This window comes from Electrona antarctica, assembly GCF_951216825.1.
Source record: "Electrona antarctica genome assembly, chromosome: 12".
In the NCBI taxonomy this organism is placed as follows: Eukaryota; Metazoa; Chordata; class Actinopteri; order Myctophiformes; family Myctophidae; genus Electrona; species Electrona antarctica.
In genome coordinates, this window is record NC_136793.1 from 34909085 (window position 1) to 34931121 (window position 22037).

Consider the following 22037-nt stretch of genomic DNA (forward strand, 5'->3'; position numbering starts at 1 on the left):
TGTTGACCAATGAGAGGCAATAGCTGTGGAAATAATCCAATGAGGGATGTGCATCACTGAGGTTTTCCGCTTTCCCAGAAATTCTTGACAGATCTGACTTCAGATTGAGAGAATTCAAGATGGCTGCTCCAGGTAAGGCTTTATCTTGGAGATAAACTCTTTTTAACAGTTCATTGGTACTTGATTTTGCATATATATTTGTAATCGGTATTGTCCGATTTGCTGTAGTGTTTTTCCCATTCTATCAAGTAATTATTGCGACTGTAAACAGACATTACAAGTGGCAAACAAACTGACGCATTGGTCAACCCCTCAAATTGGCTAATGAGAGCTGGCTAGCGTAGCATAGCATAGAATTAAGTTACCAAGGATTCGTCACTGATGTCACGACAAAGCGCTAAACCGAAAGTGCGAAAAAATAAAATGATACGTTTGAAATGAAAAAGTGTTATCTTTGTCATGTTTTCGTCCAGCGACACTTGTTTATAGCTATTACTGTACATATCGGCACCTCATGAAGCTAACAGGCTATACAAGTTTACGATTATTTTTGACGTCACTGATCCATCCTGTATGTTCATTCTAGGGATTTAGCTTTCAAGCTCTGGCTAGCTAGCCACAGAGTTAGCTACTAATCCCCTATCCCCATACTGTACTCTGCATTCAGTTACCCAGCGAGCAACATCTTCACTCGAGTTTGCCAAACTAGACAGTAATTGCAACACAGTACAAAAATAGTGCATCGTAGCCAATATGGTGGTACAGTGGCACTCCATTAAACTGTCTGTGTAACTATTAGCAGAAGTCTTCTCACTGGAATACTCAAACATGGCCTCCAAAATTTCGAAATGTCATATTGCTAAGCAGTCAAATCCCATGCTAAGCTAACCAGCGCAAGTATACGAGTAGTTTGCATATTTCACTTTCAAAGGCTGAATTGAATTCTAACATTAACGCCTGGCAAATACTTTTGATGTGTGTGCTAGTAGTATTTGTTTTGTTTCCTCAAGTGCAACTATTCGACGTGTACATCCTTACGCATACATATATGCACCGACTCTTTGATACGATCATTGCAGTCATTTTAACATACTTGATTATATTATAGCAGATGTACTAATATCTTGTCAGTTTACATTTACTTATTTAAACCCTGATACTATACAGGTAGGCTGTTATAAAGCTAAAAGTTACTGTTACAAAGCTTGCTAAAATAACATTGGGAAATAATTGATATTGTCATGCACATGTATATATGGATTGGTTTTAGATTAGAAATAGCAACTGTGTGGTAGTGGTTTGATTGATTGACTAATTTAATTATTAACAGTATGCACTATGCAGAATACGTACATTTCAAGCACAACTCAATACATAAACTGTTAACAGTGGACGACACCATAAAGCATTACACTTGTTTACAATAGGGTCCACCATTTTCAATTCATCAGAACATTTAGAGATGTACACTACAAATATACACTTCTATATAACAAAAAACAGGAAACCATCAAAGGAGGTAAAAAGGGAAAAGATAATATACAGTGAGGGGAAAAGGGTGTGAGGGGGGACTCAGACTTTTATACGGGGGCCAGTTTTGAATTGCAGCTGTCTGTAGGTGCCTTTTGAGAGCGGGTTTGAAGCAGTCAAGGGATTCACATGTCTTAATGACTGTTGGTAGGGAGTTCTCCATTTTGGTGGCATAGGAGCAAAATGTATTTAGTCCCTTGTTTGTGCTGAATCCGGCTTGCACATGGTTTGTTGAACTCCCTCTGGTGTTTTGGTTGTGGACTTCGTTGACATTAAGGAAGTATTGGTGTATTGGTGGTGTAGCGAATCTTGTGGACCGAGTTGTTCCGATACCTTACTCGGGCCGTTACCACCCTCAAGTACTCCGATACTTTGACCCGAGTACCAAAACATCAAATTGACACTAGGCTGAACGAATGCAATGGGAGCAAGTCTGACCCAACACTGCAGCAAATCGTCAAAAACAGCCGATCTACAAGTATAAATGACATTTGAGAAGTTTAGGTCGGAGATCCATCTGCATCTATGAGAAAAAGGGTGTAAAATAAGTCGTTACTCAACAAAAAAAAAGTACTCGTATCGGTACTCTGTATCGGTGAGTACAAAAAATTCTGAGTCTGAAAAAAATGGTATCAGGACAACTGTAGACCAGACCCATTGCAAGATGCTGTACTCTAGTCTGTCGTCAACCCTAAGCCATTCCAGGAGCCTTGTTTTAAGGGCATTTGAGGTGCTGTGGTACCAAGAGGTGCATGCATTGTCGAAGAAACCTTGTACAAGGGCTCCTGTTAGTGTCTTCAAGGTGTTTTTGTTGACGAGTGAGGACATCCTGTATAGGAATCTTGTTCTTTGGTTGACTTTTTTGATTGCTGTTGGTGGCATTATTATTATTATTATAAGCTGTATTCTAGGACCCCAGAGTTCAGAAGCTTTGTTTGTGTAGCACGTAAATGGTAAATGGTAAATGGTAAATGGTACATTTATATAGCGCCTTTATCCAAGGCGCTTTACATAGATTGTGCATTACATTCGCCCATTCACACACACATTCATACACTGATGGTAGCGGAAACCATGCAAGATACCAACCAGCACATCAGGAGCAATTAGGGGTTCAGTGTCTTGCTCAAGGACACTTCGACACTAACTCTGGGGGAGCCCGGGTTCGAACTGGCGACCTTGCGGTTACCATCCGGAAGCTCTACGCCTGAGCCACCGCCGCCCCTATATCACCTTATGATACATTTCCAAACCACCTTATCTTTTTTATTGATTTCATTGAATACTTTATTAACAGTTTGCTATTAGTACAGAGGTACGATTTACAATGATTGTTTTTTTTGTGTAGGGGCTTGTTACCATTGTGCATTTTTGTCCTGTGCATTGTGTTCCTGTGTATTCAATCCATTAACATCCAACTGAATTCTGTGCTGTTAGGTTCTTCTAGGTAAAGGACTATCTCTCATAAGGCCCTTGCGCATGAAGATCTTCTGTGGTTGACGTCTTTAGTGCTGCCTTCCCGTCAGCTCCTCCTGCCCTCAACATGTCCTCCACCTCCTCTTCGTGCTCCTCCTCGGGAGAGACCAGCCCAGAGGATGTGCCCAGAGGTGGGGGTACCATCCGAGCCTACCTCCCTAACAAACAGAAGACTGTGGTAAGGGTCTGCATGGCTACGTTTTGCAAAGTTGGATTTTGATCAGGATCAGGTTTAGTCGTCTACTAGAATTATCTAACTGTTTGGTTAACAGCCAAAGACCTTTATATATATAATAAATATGACTAAATAATTATGACGATTATACAAATAATAAGTGTGATTATTTCAAATAATTGTAATAAAATGTAATAATTGTGACAGGCCTACACCTGGGTACTATTTTGGATTCAGTTCCTACTTTAACCCATGTTATGATCATATTGTCTCTTCGCCTAATCAGAATTTGGAATGCATGCACTACTTGCTCCTATCTTCATGTAGTTGGCCACCAAATGTCATCTCAAAGTCACAGTTGTTCAAATATTGTCTCTCCATTCCCCAGCTGAATGTTCGTGCAGGACAGACTGTGTATGAGAGTCTCGATAAAGCTCTAAAAGTGAGAGGCCTAAATCAGGACTGCTGTGCTGTGTATCGCCTCCTAGACGGGTAAGACTGGCTGATGAGTTTGCATCATTGTCATTTGAATGCTCTCCCACTCTATATAGGGGCAGTAGGTTGCATTCCACATCGCCTACATTGAAGTTCAATTGGATGCTGCAAGCAATTGTTTTGAGTCACTCGGCTGGGTATTCATCTGAGCTTCTAAATATCATACAATACAGTTCATTGAGTTAACTACAGAAAATGTGGTGCACAGCCGTTGTGTGTTTGTGTTTCCCCTACAATTTCTTTCAGACCTAGTGGTATATGTGCCCCCCCCAAATTCTCTACACAACATGCAGGCCCGCGTGCGCAACACACACACACACACACACACACACACACACACACACACACACACACACACACACACACACACAGACAAGTGCTTCAGGATAGAGATCACGGGTACAGGAAGCATCGCCTCCTCCATATATGGCAACTGCCAATTATCGCAGACACTGAACAGAATTTTGCCAATGCCTTAGCTCTTGGCTTGGGCATTCCTGCAATCTACAGGCCTCTCACAACTGATTTATGGACATTACAGAGGCTTCCAAATATGAACACAAGCAGTTTACATTTGTAACCAAGCTGTATAATAGCATCCTTAAGACGTTGGTACTTAAGCACCTTGGTAAGGAATGCCTCTTCCAAACCGTGGTCAAATGTACATGCCACTTCCAAAATGGTCACTTCTCTACTGTCCTCATCAACAATAACAACATCTGGTGTATTAGCTGTGACGTCTGAAAAGGCATAATCTTCATTATTGTGCATGAACATGGCAGTTGAAACACATGAGTGCTTATACATTTTTACAGATGAACACACCCACCGACACCCAGGTCATTCTATACAATCACAGTGATTGGACTGGCAGATTGTATCAGCCAGTAGAGAGTATCAGAGTAAAAGTATAGGGCTCCAGGCTCCTCCTAGCTATGTGTCCTTTAGCAAGACCCTAAATCCCTACCTGCTCCTGATGAGCAGGTTGGTGCCTTTCATGGTTTCCTCCGCCATTGGTATGGTGAGTGAATGTGAAGTACATTGTAAAGTGCTTTGAAGGGTTGGAAAGAATAGAATCAAAATTACACTTACAGATGAACACACCCACCGACACCCAGGTCATTCTATACAAACACAGTGATTGGACTGGCAGATTGTATCAGCCAGTAGAGAGAGTATCAGAGTAAAAGTATAGGGCTCCAGGCTCCTCCTAGCTATGTGTAGGTTTGTGTAAGTGTCCTTTAGCAAGACCCTAAATACCTACCTGCTCCTGATGAGCAGGTTGGTGCCTTTCATGGTTTCCTCCGCCATTGGTATGGTGAATGAATGTGAATGTGAAGTACATTGTAAAGTGCTTTGAAGGGTTGGAAAGAATAGAATCAAAATTACACTATTAAATGCAGACATTTACCATTAAGGTATTTGGTCAAAATAATCATGATAATTATGTATATCGCCCAGCTCTATACGTATGTTTTGTGACATCCTTCTGGTCACATTTATATAGTATATGAATAGTAATAAAAATATCACCTCTTGTTGATCCACTATCCTTTTTGCAGTTTAAAATCACATAATTCTTCAGACCATCACACTATAATAATGTGTGATACAGTCCTTTTGCCAAGCCACTGTTACATTTCTAACACTTGTAGGAAACCTTTGCTCACTTTTTGGTGGTGTTTGTTCTGTTCACAGTCGGAAGAGACTGACAGATTGGAATACTGACATCACCCCTCTTGTAGGAGAAGAACTTCTGGTTGAAGTCCTTGATGATGTCCCTCTCACTATGCACAATTTTGTAAGTAGCACCAATAGCTCTGTTTCCATTGTGAAGATTCACAAATGAGAACTTCACAAATGTTGCAATTCATTTTAATTACAAATGATGTCTATTTATGTCTATATCTATCTTATGTATATATCTATTTAATATATTTAGCCCTTATATTGGTTAAGAACTTGCACATCTCATGTTAGTTGAAAGGTCATTATGGCGGTGTCAGATGCCCAAATTAGCATAATTAACATGTGTCACAGGCAGCACATTGTGAGCTTGTAGAGCTGCTATTTCTGACGTGCGACAAGTAGTACAATAAAACAAATTAAGGCTTAAAGGAGAATTCCATGCTAGAAGGCTTTAAAATGTCCATAGGCTTGTGTTCTTGGACAAGAAACATGCCATATTTATTTTCATTATTCAAATAGTGTAACTATATATATTTTTTTCATTCAAGTCAATCTTTTTGATGAATTGCTATACAATAATAAGAGGAAAAGAGACTTTAGAAAGAGAAGTTAGAATTGTTACTAGAAACTTACTGTAAGTTTAAGTCCAGTGCTAAACTGTGTTAAGTCAAGCCCTTTAAGTTATGTTATGTTATCAGTTTAAAACCCTGTCTAGAGAGCAGGCATCGTATTTGTTACTCTACTCTAAAAGTGCAATAAATGTTATAATTTTTTTCTAAAAAACATTTATGTAAGAAAAAAGTGATCTTAATTAATTTGAGCAAGAATTATGCAGGCCTATATGTCCATTTATCAAATTGTATAATCTAATTCATAATTGATCATTCACAATTACCTCACTTGAAACCGTTTTGAAATTGTTCTTCCACAATGTGTTTCCAGGAATTTAGAAAATAAATATTTTCCAGTTGGTTTCTATGACTATTGATGATGTTATGTTTACTTTAGCTATTGTAGTTCTGTAAATGCAGTGATAACATTAATTGTGGGTGTGTTTCATTGAAGTGTTGAAGCATGAAGTTACCTTTATCTGTCCATGTTGACACAGTAAAGGCTGCAGCATAATCAAAACAAAAAGAAAATTGTTCCTTAATAATTTAGCGTCTGCAAGACCTACCAATGCCAAACAAAGACAAAATCATTCTATACTTCCAGCTCTAAGTTCTGAACACTCAGTAATCTACCTAGCTTCACTCCCTCCTCGCTCAAGCCACAGGAAGTTTTACCACCTGGATCTCCTTCCAATGCACGAGGCAAATTTCATGGCGGTTTTGTGATTTCTTGAGACAGGTTGTGTTTATAATCACTCAGAGAGGGGCTCTTGACACCTAAATAAAACTCCCACAAGTTAATTAATATTAGCTTCTCTAGTGTTTTATGGGGATGTTTTTACTGTGAAAAGGGTCTGTATATACAGTAACGGCAGCAGTACAGTGGTAAACAGTGTATCATTATTGTTATATTAAATGTTTTAGTTCAACAAGGGTTCATCGTGACCTTATTCATCTGCACAGGTACGGAAAACCTTCTTCAAACTGGCCTACTGTGACTTCTGCCACAAGTTCCTGTTTAACGGCTTCAGATGTCAGACATGTGGCTACAAGTTTCACCAGCACTGCAGCAGCAAGGTGCCCACTGTCTGCGTAGACATGGACACCATATCAAAATATAAAACGTGAGTTTGAAGTTTAATACACTCTAATGCTAATCAAATTAATCATGTTTGCATATACAGTGAAATGTGTTCTCTGCATTTAATCCATCAGAAGAACCAGGCAGCGCCTTGGGGAGCAGTTAGGGGTTAAGGCCACTTTTACACGACAACGGACTCCATAGAAAACGGCTGTTGAAAGTGCTGTTGCGTTGTCAATTTTTATTCAGTATTTACACCAGATGCACCTGACCTGACTACACCAGATTAACCTGACTCCGCCAGATGGGGCAGCAGAGAGTATGTAGTAGCTATCCCGCCTCTAGCTGCTGCTGATTGGCCAGGCCGTTTTGTGGCCGGGCATCAAGTCTGCCTGAGAGTTCCCAGATGGGAGCAGGAGGGGGGAACCCAGTGTACTCTCTGCTGCCCCATCTGGCGGAGTCAGGTTAGCCTGGCCTAGCCTGTGTGATTTCTGGTCTAGAGGGGCCGGTGCTGGCACAAAAAATGCGGTAGATCCTATTTGTTCACCGATCTGAGGGCCCGCCCCCCACCTACCCGGTAGAAAACAGTGGAGAACACTGACGTCACCAAATTTGGACCGAAACGCCTCTGCACTGTTATTGGTTAACGAAATACAAGGAAGTGGGCTTCCTGTATGCCAGAATTTCCAAAGCGTTTCCACAGTTTTTTCCATTTTTGAGCCAAATGAAAATAAAAGCCTGGGTACCGAGGCTACACCAGACACAGCGATGATTAAAAACGCTGCAGTGTGCATGCCCGGTCGCTATGAAAGCCGTTGTCGTGTAAAGGGGGCCCAAGTGTCTTGCTCAGGCAAGCTTCGACACAGAGAACAGTGACGTTCTGATTCCCAGGCGACCTCTCTACTCACTCGGCTACATCCGCCCGATTTGTAGCCATAGTAGTGACAGCTGAACCACCGTACTTGGTCCAGTGATATTAACGTTAACATCATCCTGTTGGATTTAATATCAAATGTTGCTGGCCCCCGCAAAGTCACAGGGAAACACATCTTTGTATTCTGATCCCAGTTAAGTTTCCCTTTAGCTTTTAATCAAATACTTTCCTCAAACTGTAGCTAATGAAGAGACAACTAGGACACCCCAAAATGGCAAATGGTGTATTTATATAGCACCTTTTATATATCGTACTGGGGGTATAGAGTTAGGGTTTTTCTTTTTCAAAGATACTTTGATACAAAGCCACAAGGAGCTGGTTATTGATCATCTTCCAAGATTGCCCACTCTACATCTTGAGCCAGTGCCACCACCACAAGACTTTCCTGTGGTTCTCTGTCCTATTGATGACCTCAGTCTTGCCAAAATATGGAGCAACGGTGAATCTGAGATTGTAAATTCACAAAATGTAGAAAACTCCACACAAAAAATATATTAACAAAATATGAAACATATTTGGGTATTGAATTCCATTTGGCGCTGATCTGTGTATTTGTTTGCGAGATGAGACGTGGGTAGATTGATGGACATAATTACCCATGGACACACATTTGGGAGACATGCATAAAAACACTGTTCTCGATGTCTGACCCCTTGGTTCCCATGCTGTAAAAATACCCATCCCTAAAAATCGTAGATCACAATTTCAGTGTACCAGAAAAAGTCTAAAGTGACTGGTATAGCAGACAAAATCAGTCTAAAAAAAGAATCGTTGCATTGGTCCACTTCCCATCGTCATTTGACCCTCGTCTTATCAGGTCTGTCATGCCATGTAATTGTGTCACATTGTCCCCTTTCCCTTCTCATATGTGTGTCGTATGTGTGTTGTGATCAGGGTGGCCCTCGCCTGTCAAGATGAATACCCCCAGATATCCGTTCTATTGCCAGATAATTCCGTGATATCGCAGAGTGACATAGCCTTAACCCCAGATCCTGCTGGGTAAGCTCCTGTTCAACACTGAACTACGTGATTCACATTCTATAAGACAGCAGTATAGTCCTAGTCTCTTTGAGGTTGACTTTGAAATGCACCAATTATATTAAATCAAGCTTCACAGGGGGAATGACTAAAGAACATTATTTATTTTATTGGTCTCCCTCCCCAAATTCCCAAATTTGTGAAATCAACCAGTGTATGTCATGGTTGGTTGGATTAAAAACCTGGCCCTCTTGGTAGGCTACATGATAGGATACAAAGAAAAACATGATAGGATACCCAGAAAAACACTTTTATCTAATCCGGTCTTGTGTACCCTCAGGATGGGACTCCTGTCCCCAACCTCAGCCTTCCATTTCCCCATGCCAGGTGGAGAGTGCCAGTCCCTACAGAGGCATCGCTCCACCTCCACGCCTAATGTTCATATGATCAGCACTGTGGACTCTGCTGGTGTTAGCATCATAGAGGTCTGTTGGTAAAACATAACGTGACTGCACTTTATCAACATTACTCTTAAATGTACAGTGGAAGTCCAGCAAAACTTATCATATATTTCTCTGCATTTCTTTTCTACCCCCAGGAAGCACTAAAATTCAACAATACAATGGGTATGAAATCATTTAACTAAATCCTACAATGCATCCTTCTCTCATAGTGCTCCTTTTGAAATGCTTGTAATACACACACATTCCTTTCTCATTTTGTTCCACTACCTTTTATTCCCACAGGTCCAGAGCCCTCACCGAAACCCTCCACCAGCCCTCCATCCTCCCTAGGCTCCCCAGGCAGGAGGCCACCTAAATCGCCCTCAGAACATAAGGAACGGAAATCCTCCTCATCTGACGACAAAAAGAAGGTGGTACGTCGTAGGACAAGCTTGCCATTGATTATACTAATCTTTTTATGGCACTGACCAAAATACATATTATGTTAAAAATGCATTACAAAGATCAAAAAACAAACGAATCATAGTAAATTAAAGAAAAATAAAAGACTGAGGCTGGGGCCAATAAAAAGGGCCTTGTCCAAACAGGTGAGAGTGATCAACATAGGTGTGTGTCTGCATTACAGCACCGCGGTGGTTACAGAGACTCAAGCTACTACTGGGAGGTCCACTCGCGAGAGGTCACCATTCAGAAGAGGATAGGCGCTGGCTCCTTTGGAACCGTCTTCAAAGGCAAGTGGCATGGAGACGTCGCCATCAAGATCCTCAAGGTGACTGACCCCACACCAGAGCAGCTGCAAGCCTTCAAAAATGAAATGCAGGTCTTACGGTGAGTTGCTCCTGCCTTCAATGTTTTTTTCCACCATCTTAACCCATTTAGACCGTACGACGTGTGGTAACGTCATAACTAATCCAATCCAGGGTTTGATGAGGTCAGCGTCGTGATCTTCATATATGGAGATCCATGTGTTGTACCAACTTGGTTCATTTGCAAGTGTGACATATAGAATTAATTATGTATTGGCCATATATGGAGCGTGTCACAAGGCGTGACTGACTGACGGGAGATGTGGGTTTTCATAGTAAACTGTGACCTACAGTCGCAGTCAAACTCTGCCTGCATCATCTGATTCTGAATTGTTAATACAGCAGGCATGCAAATGTGCTGCTTTTCTATGGAAGTTTGGTGTTTTGTCCCCAAGTATTTTCAGCAATGGGATCCCTGATTATTATTTGCAATGTTACTAGCATTGCATATAAACCTCTCTCCACGAACCCAACTTAAACCACTCTCAACCCTCCGCCACAGGAAAACGCGCCATGTCAACATTCTGCTGTTCATGGGCTTCATGACAAAGCCCAACTTTGCCATCATCACCCAGTGGTGCGAGGGCAGTAGCCTGTACCGCCATCTGCACGTCAGCGAGACCAAGTTTGAAACCATGCGGCGTATTGATGTGGCCCGCCAGACAGCACAAGGCATGGAGTAAGTCCTACACTTTAGATGCTGTCTCAGTTCACAAGAATGCTAAACATGCACACATTGCAGCTTACTGTGTAAAGTACAAAGCCAAAGTGCAGTAACTGCGTTTTTGGACACACTGACTTATTTGTGTATCCCAAAGGTCAACTTAGCCTTTGTGTAATGTCACTTATATATATGCCGATATCTCATTTTGCTGAAAAGTTTAAATGCTTTTAAACCCATTATGCCAGTTTTACTGCACTTTGTAAGGCATACATTTTAATTGTCACTTTGGTAAATCTGAGATGCTTGCTGTTTCAGTTCACGTTCAAATACAGAAATTAGGAATACTCAGACCTATCTTAATGTCGGTACCAATTCCAGCTAGCCACGTACGCAAATGCAAGTGATATAACAAGATTTAAGACTAACAGCATTTAACTTTGAACTTCATAATTTTGTTCATCTAATCTGTTGCTGTGGCCTCATTTGTTTCCCTTACAGTTATCTTCATGCCAAGAACATAATTCATCGAGATCTGAAATCGAACAGTATCCTTTTTTCCAGAATGTATTTAACATTGACATAAATAAGTTAGTTGATAAATGAGTTAGTTAAGTTAGCAGCTTGCAGAAGCCTAAGTACAGTAACTACATTTTGGAGACGTTGGGTTACTTTCTGTCTCGCATGTCAAATCAGCCATCATGAGTTTGGGGGCCAGTTATAACAATACAGAAAAGTTAAATATTTTGATTCATTGTGTAAGTTACTGCACAGGGTTTGTAACCACAAACATGAAGCAGATTCTTTTTATTTTTTGCAGTTCCCTTATCGTTTTATATAATAAAATCCTGCACACGTCTTTTAGAGTGGTGCCATCATATATACAGATATATTTGACATGTGCATTAGCCTCCTGTAACAATTTCTGATGCTTTTAGTTGTCATTAACCTTTTTTGGAGATTTCTAGAGAATACTTTTCCTTAGCACTGCTGCTAGACATCTTTCTCCATGAGGGCTGGACGGTGAAGATAGGTGACTTTGGTTTGGCTACTGTAAAATCTCGATGGAGTGGTTCACAGCAAGTAGAACAGCCAAGTGGATCTATTCTCTGGATGGTGAGAGTTTTAATTTTTATGCCAATGTGACAGGTGTTGACAGGACATGTTCTACTTGCCCACAGGTCTTGCCCGCAAAGTAAATTGTCCATTATAAAATGATAAGTAAAATTTGAATTACCGGGCAATTTAACACTTACTTTCTACTCGTGAATTCTGTGGCTGCGCAAAAAGACTATTTATGCCAAATATATACAGTATGAATATGACTATGGGTTCACCGGTCACACTTGCCATTTCATATTTTTAAGTATAGCAACAGTGATGCCACAGATGCCATCAGTATGCCAAAGACCACAAGACACTTACTTTCTCATCATTTGACAAAGCGCTGTTATTAAGTCCACCGACTGGAATTCAAGGGTTTACGTTCGGCTAACTTGACACATGCTAACCTAGAGTTATAATATGTTGCATGCTAAGTTTGACCGTTACCAGTAGGTATTGGCATTGCTGTTTTGAATCTGACATAAAGAAAGGCTTTATAAGCTGCTTGCTGCATTCTTGCATTTTCACATGTTGGTTAAGAACTAGTAGGGAACCGCAGCACGTGCATTAAATATCTGCGGGTGTTTTTTTTTAAAAAATATCGTGGGTGGGATGTAGCCATGCTCATCTCACACATGCGCCTGCCCATAGAGTGAAATTGTGTGTGTGTGTGTGTGTGTGTGTGTGTGTGTGTGTGTGTGTGTGTGTGTGTGTGTGTGTGTGTGTGTGTGTGTGTGTGTGTGTGTGTGTGTGTGTGTGTGTGTGTGTGTGTGTGTGTGTGTGTGTGTGTGTGTGTGTGTGTGTGTGTGTGTGTGTGTGTGTGTGTGTGTGTGTGCAGGACCAAGCGATCTGGCCACGTTCAGGTGTTTAGACTGATATATCATGTTGTGCTTATAGCGAACTAAAGATGGTTGCGTCCCCACTCCATTGTGCACGTGCCCGGTGGGACAACTCCAAAGCAAACTCCAGCTGCCTGAAAGTTTGATTTACCTGCCACGGGCAGTCGGGCAACCGCTGGTGTCGATGCCTGTCAATGTAAAATATATTGACCAGCTGTTGAGGAAAATGCCTTTTAGGAATACCTGTGCTCTTCATTATAGGTTCAAATCAGTTGTTAATAAGCAAATTGAAACTTATTCTACTGTTTCACTCACTTTAACCACTTACGGTCCTTTCAAACGGGCAGCGATTAATGCACACGTTGTTGCCTGGATCTGCCAGGTCTGCTCAAGAGGTAAAAAAAAAAGCGTAAAAGAAAAAGCTAAACCGAATCCAGGTCTGTTGAGTCGCGGGTGTGTGCACGAAATGAGCACGCACGCGACAATTTCCCGGACAGTAGCCATGTAAATACCCTTGCGTTGTTGCCCCTTGACTGCTCCGCGCGTACAGAAAAAAACGCAGGTCTCATTGAAAATGAACTATAGGCGTTAAATTGCTTCCCGGCCCTTTAGACCCTCTATAGTTAGTAAAACGGACCTGAGTTGCACTGTACTAGATGCGCTCTTTTTTCGATCTACCACAAATCTCTTTGCCTCTCTTCGCCGAAAATAGCTGCTCTACAAGCTCACAACACGTCACCATGCGAAGAATATGGATGCTGAGGTTCAAGTAATTTTATGAATGGCTAGATGTAATGTAAAAGTTTTTCAACTGATCTGGTGGTATTTGTGCATTTCAGGCTCCCGAGGTGATCCGAATGCAGGATAATAACCCTTATACTTTTCAGTCTGATGTGTATGGCTATGGAGTAGTGCTGTTTGAGCTGATGTCTGGGACCCTGCCTTACTCCAGCATCAACAACAGAGACCAGGTCAGAAGATTTATCAAGGTTGCATAACAAAAATTCCAAAGGAGCCTTTATCACGTATGCTAATGGCAGGGGGGGGGGGGGGGGGGGGGGGGTGTTATAGTCGGTGTCACGGAGTTCAACTCGGCCGGTTTACTGTGTGTCATTCCCTCTGTCAACCTTTCCGGTCTCACTGTCACTATCAAAATAAAGCAGAGGGTTGATGCAGGGTTCTGATGTCACCTGAATCTGCGTGTACAACACATACATCATCCTCCTGGCTTGATGTTATGCTGCTGTGTCTCGCACACATTATGCACTGTAATGAGCCTCCCCTGTTGTAAACATGTCGGCAGACAAGCATTCAATTATTTTTTATTTTTTATTTTTCATTAAAAAATAAAATAATGAAAAGGTTAATTAAAAAAAACATATAGAAGTGGGGCATGCCGCATGTCTGATACAAAATCAGGAAAAAAAAATAAAACATTGTCTGGGTTGCACACAAAAGTCAGTAGTTCACACCTTAAAATGACAACAGAAGTTTTTTATCACCATCTCAGAAGAGAGTTGCTAAGAAGGAGTTGGAATGGAATGATTGTCATTGGCACTACTCATAGAAATGTAGCAACTGTAATACTGTATCCTCTCTTGCACTGTGTATATTGACACACGTTTCATTTCAGATCATCTTCATGGTTGGCCGGGGCTACTTGTCTCCAGATCTTAGTAAGCTGTATAGTACCTCACCCAAATCAATGAAAAGGCTCATTGTCGATTGCCTGAAGTTCAAACGTGACGAGAGACCCCTCTTTCCTCAGGTGAGGGCAGCATAAATGCAGAAAAGGCATACCCACAGCGAATGTGGTTTACTTGTCATGTGTTGCAGTCAACATACTCTACATAGAATGGATTGCTGCTTTAAGAAATATTTCCTTTGAACTCATCTCCTCTAAAAATGTCCTTTAAAGTCAACTCATCTCTAAATATATGTTGTCCATTATTATGTGAATGAACTAAACTTATAAATAGCAAATTAAAGATTGTAGCCTTCACCTAGTCCCAATTTTCAGTACATTGGTGTATTTGTAGAAATATGTTATGAAATAAGTAATTCCTAAACAAAGTACTGCAGGAAGCAAATCCCTCATGTTGAGTAAATCATGGAACCTTTCATCAATATAAAAAGGGTTTGTCTCAATCATTCTCTCTCTATAGATCTTGGTAAACATTGAACAGGTCCAGGACCTGTTGCCAAAAATCGAACGGAGTGCCTCAGAGCCCTCCCTGCACCGGGCCGTCCAAGCAGAGGACCTCAACCCTCTCCTGTTTCACACCACCCGAATCATGCCCCTCTGAGCTCCAACCACCTCCACCACCAACCATGCATGTACCACCACGTTGATGCCCCTCTGAGCTCCAACCTCCTCCACCACCAACCATGCATGTACCACCACGTTGATGCCCCTCTGAGCTCCAACCTCCTCCACCACCAACCATGCATGTACCACCACGTTGATGCCCCTCTGAGCTCCCCTCACCGCCCGCATGCCCAGTGCTGCAGTATGTCCCCCGGCACACAGACAGAGAGCAATGGGACTGTCCTAGCAGTCTAGCTGACTTGCTCATTCCCAACCCACCACTTCTGCAGACAAAGCCCTTGTGGGGTTGCTGGAGCACTCCAGCAGAAAAGACTGCTGTAGTCTGATGGAGCACAAGTCTTAACAAGGTATTTTAGTATTGCATCAGTCTTGATTTATTTTTGAGGGGCACTGGCCCCTCCCATGTCTAGCTTTGAGGGTTTGTGTTAACACAAACATTGAAGACAAAAGTGTGTAAACACAAATTGTGCAATTGGGCAACAAGGTGAAACTATTAATGCCCCTGTAATGAGTGTATACAGTGTATATGCATGTCACTATCCGCATATTTGTCCACCAGAGGGTGCTGAAAATGCTAAAACAATCTTGGTCTGAAAAGCCATGTGGCTCAACTTCACAGTCAACACACCTCTAGGTTGCCTTGTTAAAAGACACGCATGTCCAGTTATTTCCACACTTATAGTTATAAGACTTCTTGAATTGAGTGAGACAACCTCTAGACAAGTGGATAGACACTGCTCTTATATCATAATCAGATATTATTAAACTACAGAAATAAGAGAAACATACATTTGAAACAAGTGAAACCTAGACATTCATATTTTAGATATTTGCAGTGGCTCATCGCCGACCTTGATCTTTGACCACCTAATGTCAGATACTGTCTTAGAGATATGAAGATTTGTGGCGTGATTTAAATTGATTATGTTGAAATGTATTGCGTCATTGTGGACATAATGACATGCATACATGGATTACACGGCCTCATTACAATAATTAAAAAATTGCTTCGCGGTTCAAATTAAATTATCTCACCTCATCGGCAGATTATGCTTTCTGCTTGTTCAAGACTGAAGCAAAACTGTATCACTCGTGGACATATATTTAGCTCCACTGCAGTAGTTGGAGTTGTAGTGCATAATTGGCATAGAAACTGTGCAGAACCTTATTGTACTCACTCTCTGGAGTTTTGGACTCATAGACCACAGCATCCTTCATCCTTCCAGCTGGCAGCCATTCTGCATTCATTCTGCTCGTGCTCAGAGGTGTCCCACACATTCTGCGCTCCATTCTGCTCGTGCTCAGAGGTGCCCCACATTCCAACAGATACCTGGCAATGGATTCCTCAAGGCTTCTTTCCACAGGTTTACTCTTTATAGAATGTTACCGCGAGCTTCAAGATTGACAAATGCTGACAAGAGACTTTTGCTCGCTTTTTCTCTCTCTCTCTCTCTCTTTTTTTAAGTTATTTGGTAAACTGTAGTAAGATGCAGTCTTTGAATCAAAACATTTAGTTGTACTGCTGCTATACAACAGTGAGTTATTTTCCTTATTCTTTTTGTATGCCTCGGACACCTGCACAATGGAACTTCAGTGCAGTCAATGTCATCCATAGAACTTTTTTTTTCTCACCCCCCCTCCCCCCTCCCGAAATTCATTACAGGTCGTCTCATGAAAGTCTATGGCTCCTAAGTCTTAATAGAATATTCTCAGTCCTCACACACACACTTTTCTTCTACACATGCTTAGCCTCCCCACTCCCCCTTATTCCGAGAAGAAGATTGATTCTGACGTCTGTCTGGTGTTTTTCATCAATGCCATGCTTCACATTCAGTTACATTAACAATCATACCTGGGAGCTGCCCATCACAGTCACAGTTTTCACATGTTGGGCCACTGAGTAGCTCCACTGCAGCAGTTGGAGATGTAGTGCCTTGCCGAACGGCGCTTCAACATTAGGTTGTTAAGGGAGGTGTGTTTCCTATCGCCTACCAATCCAGGTTATCCCACGGCAGTTCTGAATTCAACCTTCCAGTCACAGGCCCATACTCTTTACATACTTCCTCTTTTCACCGTTGCAAGTGGTGTTTGGCTTAAATGTGTTAACGCATATCAGAAGCTGCTGTTTTGTCTGTTGACACTCACCACGGTTAGATTACTAGTCTCGAGGAAGAGACATCACGGTAATTGTTTCTCATTCCGATATTTACAAGATCAGGAGCAATGTCATTAAGACACTGGACATGATGACGATGTGCAGTGCTCAGGTGTATACTATATTCTGATGCAAGTGTGCAGTGCATGTACACCACCATTTTGACACGGAAAACGTGACATTTTACTAGAAGTTATAACACGCTGCCTTACGCAACTACAGGATGTGGTCAGAATAAAGGGAACAAAGACAGTTTGACAGTCCTACTCCAGGGTTAGTGTAATAGTTCACTTCTAACTTGCAATGACAGATATTGCAGAGGCCTTGACGTATGACTAGTAACGACCAATACCTTGACATTAGGGGCATTATCTTAGATCCTAGGTGATGACTAGATTCCTAGATCCTAGGAAGACTATCCCAATTACTAGCTATTAGGAAGAAATAGAATCGTTAAAAATCCAGGTAAAGATCATTATCTAAAGTTTGTAATTCAAGATACAATTATGGAATTGTAGTGATCATATTGAATCATTAGTTATTCAAATTGTCCCTTTAACGGATTAATGCCAGAGTGTACAATTATCCCCAGCCAAATGCATGCAAATAAGGGTTGTTTGTGATTTGGGGGATATTTTATCAGAGGGTATATTACATTTTCTTTTAGTTGAAAAAAGTACGTGGCTGTTTAATTTGGGATCCACAGTAACTGCATAGCGGGGTAAGTGTTTTCTGCACTGTTGAAAGGCTCGATATCATGAAAAAGCTTTATTAACAGTTTGGTTTTCTTTGTTTTGACCATACCCTGTAGTTTGTCCCTTTTCTCAGTTTAATGTGTGAACTTCCAAACGGTATGGAAGTTTTTGTGTGTGGCTATGGTGTACTTGAAATACGGACTCATCAAGACTGTTGAAAACAAATACAAGCCATATTTATTTAGTTTGTATTCTTTTTTTAACTCAAGTTTAAATCAAGTCAGTTTGTCCTGGTGTTAAATTGGAGTGACAGGCATACTCATACATGATAACTGCTCAGTACAGGTGGCGGTTACTGAGAGGAGAGTAAGCAAAGATTTCAGTTCCCACATTGCTGCAGACCATGAATCAGAATTTGAATGGGGCCCTTCCAGTCCTTTTTTATTTTGTTTTGTTTTAGCTTACAAAATTCAAGAAGAGTTACACTAGATGCACACAAAACCACCTATTCTCCTTTGACATGTTCTCCTTTAGTATCAGTCTTGGGAACTGTTTTGACTGTGCTCCAGTCAAAAAGGCACACATTTATTAGGACAGGATTTTTGTTTCATGCTTTGACGTTTGTGAATTGAACAGTGACTGTGAAGGTTGTACTGTATGCTTGATGGTGTGTGTGCACCGGGCTGCGGCTCCACATTAGAGGGCGCTATCTTTTTTTCCTTGTTTATACAGTAATTGATGCGATTAACTGCATGGTGCGGAACCTAATCAAGGGTCAGTGGTTACTGAACAAAATAGAACTGACAGCTTTCTGTCTACGCAGCAGATCCAGGTGTTTTAACCTAGGTGTTTTTAATGTTTTTAAATATAGGGGCTGGGTACCCTCATTGTTTTGCTCATTCCAGTTTTGTCAGTGGGTTATGGATTCTGGGTATGGCTTGGATGCAGGGTGGAAAATGAACACCAGCCACCAACCAGATGCTAATTTTAGACTGGCTGATTATGGCTTTGTTTTCTACTTGGTCAGCCACTTTTGCAGCTAACCAGCAGTTATGTTTGGGTTCTAATAATAAAAATCATGTTTTGCTACCAAACTAGTTGGAACGGCTGGGGACTTTGTGGATCCCATAATGCCGCTGTGGCCCGGAGCATGGGGAGCGTTAACTTCCTGGCTCGCTGGGTGTTTGTGGAGAAACATTGGCTTAGTTAATGGCTCTGTTTCTGTTCATTCTTATTTATTGATGTATACTTCTTTTCCCCCCAGATGTTCTTTGTCTGTAATCTTGGATCTTTTGAGGCAGACTAACTGTTTACTGAGAGAGATCACACTCTTTGCAGCATTTAAGTAATGGTTTGGGCTCTCACTCTTACAAGAATATTCTCTGAGGCATGGTACTGGCCCAGTGTTGCACCTCTTAATGAGTTTTCTTCCTGTCTCGCAGAGGCATTTGGTTTGCTTCTTTCAACAGCATCTTGGGTAGTTGGGCACTAAGTACTAGATATTAAACTTAGTTTCAGTGTGGTAGTTTAGCTCAGCACTTCACTACAGTGGCATTGTACTGCAATTCTAATGTTCTAATGATGTATATGGGTAGAGGAGAAGTATCTGTGTAGCCCAATAGTTATGGGATGACATCTATCTTTCCCCCCAAAAAAACATTTAAAAACGTAATGGCGCAATACGAATGGCAGAATGTAATTTAAAACTGAAAACTTCACACTAGACTTTGGGTTTTCTCATGCTCTCACTGAGTGTAAGATCTGAAGGAGATTCACCATAGCTGAGAATTTCCCTGCTTTATTTATTTTGTTGATCGTGTACAGCTGTCTAGACTACAGCGCAGTTGAAGACGTTACCTCTGTATCCCCCAAAGAGGACAGTTTTATCTGGTGACTTAATAACAGGAAGAGGAGTGGGATAAGTGTCACGCTTACTGGGATCACCTTGTACATGGGACAGACGGCAATAATGACATTATGTCAGAGAATATACCACTGAAGCCTAATTTATGCTTCATCACATGACTGTTGCTAACAACACCATTCTGTATGGAAGTATACATTAAGCTTTACGCTGCTGCTGTCTCTGGGTGCTTTCAGCGGACATTATGGGCGTGTTAAAAACAGATACAGCTGTCTTTTTCAGAGAGGAAATTGAGAGAGCTGTATCGGAGAAGGTTTTTTTTTTCTCCTTCGTCTTTTTTTCCCCTTTTTGGCATATCTCTCTAGGTGAATTGCAATAATTGTGTTTATAGTTTTCCGAGGTATCAGGGGTGTTAAGTTTGCAATAAATGGTATATTCTGCTGTGTACAGTTACATTTTTTTTAATGGCAAAAATTGTACTTGTTTCTATTTTTTGTGTGACGGTTTAAAAAAAAAGAACAAAATTATTTTAAAATGTAAAGGAAATCTTAGTATTTTTTTAGTTTTTTTTTTTTTGTCTTAAAATATTGATGCAGGATTTTATTCTATAAATAAAACTGTGGATTACTTACTGACATACGCCCAGTTTCTTTATTTAGTTATTTTTGCCAACATGTATCAACAACAGAGAACTAAAATGTTGAAGGGTACGTCTTTATATAAAAAATGTTTAGTTTAGAATGTACATAAGACGGCTATTTTGACGCATGAACCTGGCCGTCAGACTTAGTGCTATTAGCATAGTGAAACATGATGAAAGGGGAAGTAGATGTAAAACAGGAAGTGTCTACCTCCACAGGTTACCGTATATTATGACTCTTTCCGACTACGTGGGGTTCCTAGAACTCAGGGTTAGTACCACCTCCTGAGAAGGTCCCAAAATACTTTTTACTTACTTAAAACTTTGATCAGCCTACTATTACAAAACATACATTAACCACTTAAGCCCTATATACATTTCGGGCCATTTGAAAGTCAATCTACAAGCTCACAATGATCTTGTAGATTGATATTTTCACTTTTAAGTACATTTTGATAGCAATACTTTTGTACTTTTACTCAAGTAAATTTTGAATTCCAGACTTTCACTTGTAACAGAGTATTTCTACAGTATAATTGCAGTTCACTTGGTTCTTGTAGCTAAAAAGAGTTAGTGACAGCCAGGAAACCCCTATGCGTGTAGTGGAGTACCCCATGCAGGGCTCTATGCTGTATTAGGCCCCCTCCTTTTTCCGATCTACACTAAATATCTTCGCAGGAAAATAGATTGGGTAGTTTTGCCCCAGAATAGGAGTCAATTTAGAATCAATTGAAAATAATCGTGTGTACGGAAACTGCAAAGTGACCATGAAACACTAACATAATATACATTGGTGCATAATATTTTCACAATAGTGACATTAGAATAGCATGCGTGAACAACAGTATGCATTATAAGGTTCCAATAGTATCTATTTACAGAAACAGAATTTGATCATTTCCAGGCCTTGGAAAGCTTGAGAAATAATACAGAAAGGAAATAAATTAAAATGTTCAGCTCCAATATTAATACTGTATGACCATATATGAATATCATTTGATGTAATTCGGATATATAATACATAAAAAGCAAGTCTTTTGAACACCTACAAAGGCGACAGGTATGTAGGGGAATCCGAAACGAGGGCCCCAAAGTCCTGAAAGAAAAACTTCCGCACACTTCAAATGCAAACAAAAGGGGACTTAATGGGAAGATAACCCAGGTAAAACAGACTGAAATGTTATTGTATTCGCATTAAATCCTTTTTTCTTTCTTTATTTTTTATTTATTTTCCATTTGAAGTCAATATATATAAGATATAAAATGAAGTTTTGGAACTACACATAGATCAAATCTATATTCTTTCCTTAGAATGTGTACCAAACCTGGCAATAGGATTCACGCTAACATAAGAGTAAAGGAGATGTGATTCAAGAGTGTTTCTTCTATAACTTATAGCCAAGTCCAGATCTTCTGATGTGGCAGAACAGAGTCATAGCGAAACACATTCCCAAGACCTGTCAAAAGAGAGAGGAAGATATGATGATAAAATGTTCTAACATGGTTGTTGT

The 22037-nt window shown here is 40.7% G+C and overlaps 2 protein-coding genes across 4 annotated transcripts in view; one reads left to right on the forward strand and one right to left on the reverse strand.

Annotated features, from left to right (window-relative positions):
* araf (A-Raf proto-oncogene, serine/threonine kinase) lies at positions 1-20521 on the forward strand. Of its 3 annotated transcripts, none has more exons than XM_079516605.1 (16): positions 1-132; positions 2968-3184; positions 3570-3673; positions 5375-5477; positions 6940-7100; positions 8886-8990; positions 9310-9454; positions 9568-9595; positions 9716-9843; positions 10059-10261; positions 10742-10918; positions 11402-11448; positions 11898-12016; positions 13683-13814; positions 14477-14611; positions 15009-20521. In XM_079516605.1, the coding sequence occupies exons 2-16, from the start codon at positions 3074-3076 to the stop codon at positions 15147-15149; spliced, it is 1839 nt and encodes a 612-aa protein (XP_079372731.1). In that variant the 5' UTR covers positions 1-132; positions 2968-3073; the 3' UTR covers positions 15150-20521. The 3 variants fall into 3 exon arrangements, with proteins under 3 accessions (XP_079372731.1, XP_079372732.1, XP_079372730.1); XM_079516604.1 differs by having other exon boundaries at positions 3-132; positions 9716-9846; XM_079516606.1 differs by lacking the exon at positions 8886-8990 and having other exon boundaries at positions 9716-9846.
* LOC306934132 (leukocyte surface antigen CD53-like) overlaps positions 20390-22037 on the reverse strand; it is a 7790-nt gene continuing 6142 nt past the window's right edge. The window contains exon 8 of the mRNA XM_079516616.1: positions 20390-21983. Within this exon, the coding sequence (XP_079372742.1) occupies positions 21912-21983 (72 nt within the window). The 3' untranslated portion in view covers positions 20390-21911. The remainder of the gene's footprint in view (positions 21984-22037) is intronic.

Excerpts from the sequence above, each read along its gene's own strand:
- araf (XM_079516604.1), top strand. The coding sequence starts at position 3,074 with ATGTCCTCCACCTCCTCTTCGTGCTCCTCCTCGGGAGAGACCAGCCCA. Across the intron at positions 8,991-9,309 it reads TTAACCCCAGATCCTGCTGG|GATGGGACTCCTGTCCCCAA; the intron begins GTAAGCTCCTGT and ends GTGTACCCTCAG. Across the intron at positions 10,919-11,401 it reads CAGACAGCACAAGGCATGGA|TTATCTTCATGCCAAGAACA; the intron begins GTAAGTCCTACA and ends TTTCCCTTACAG.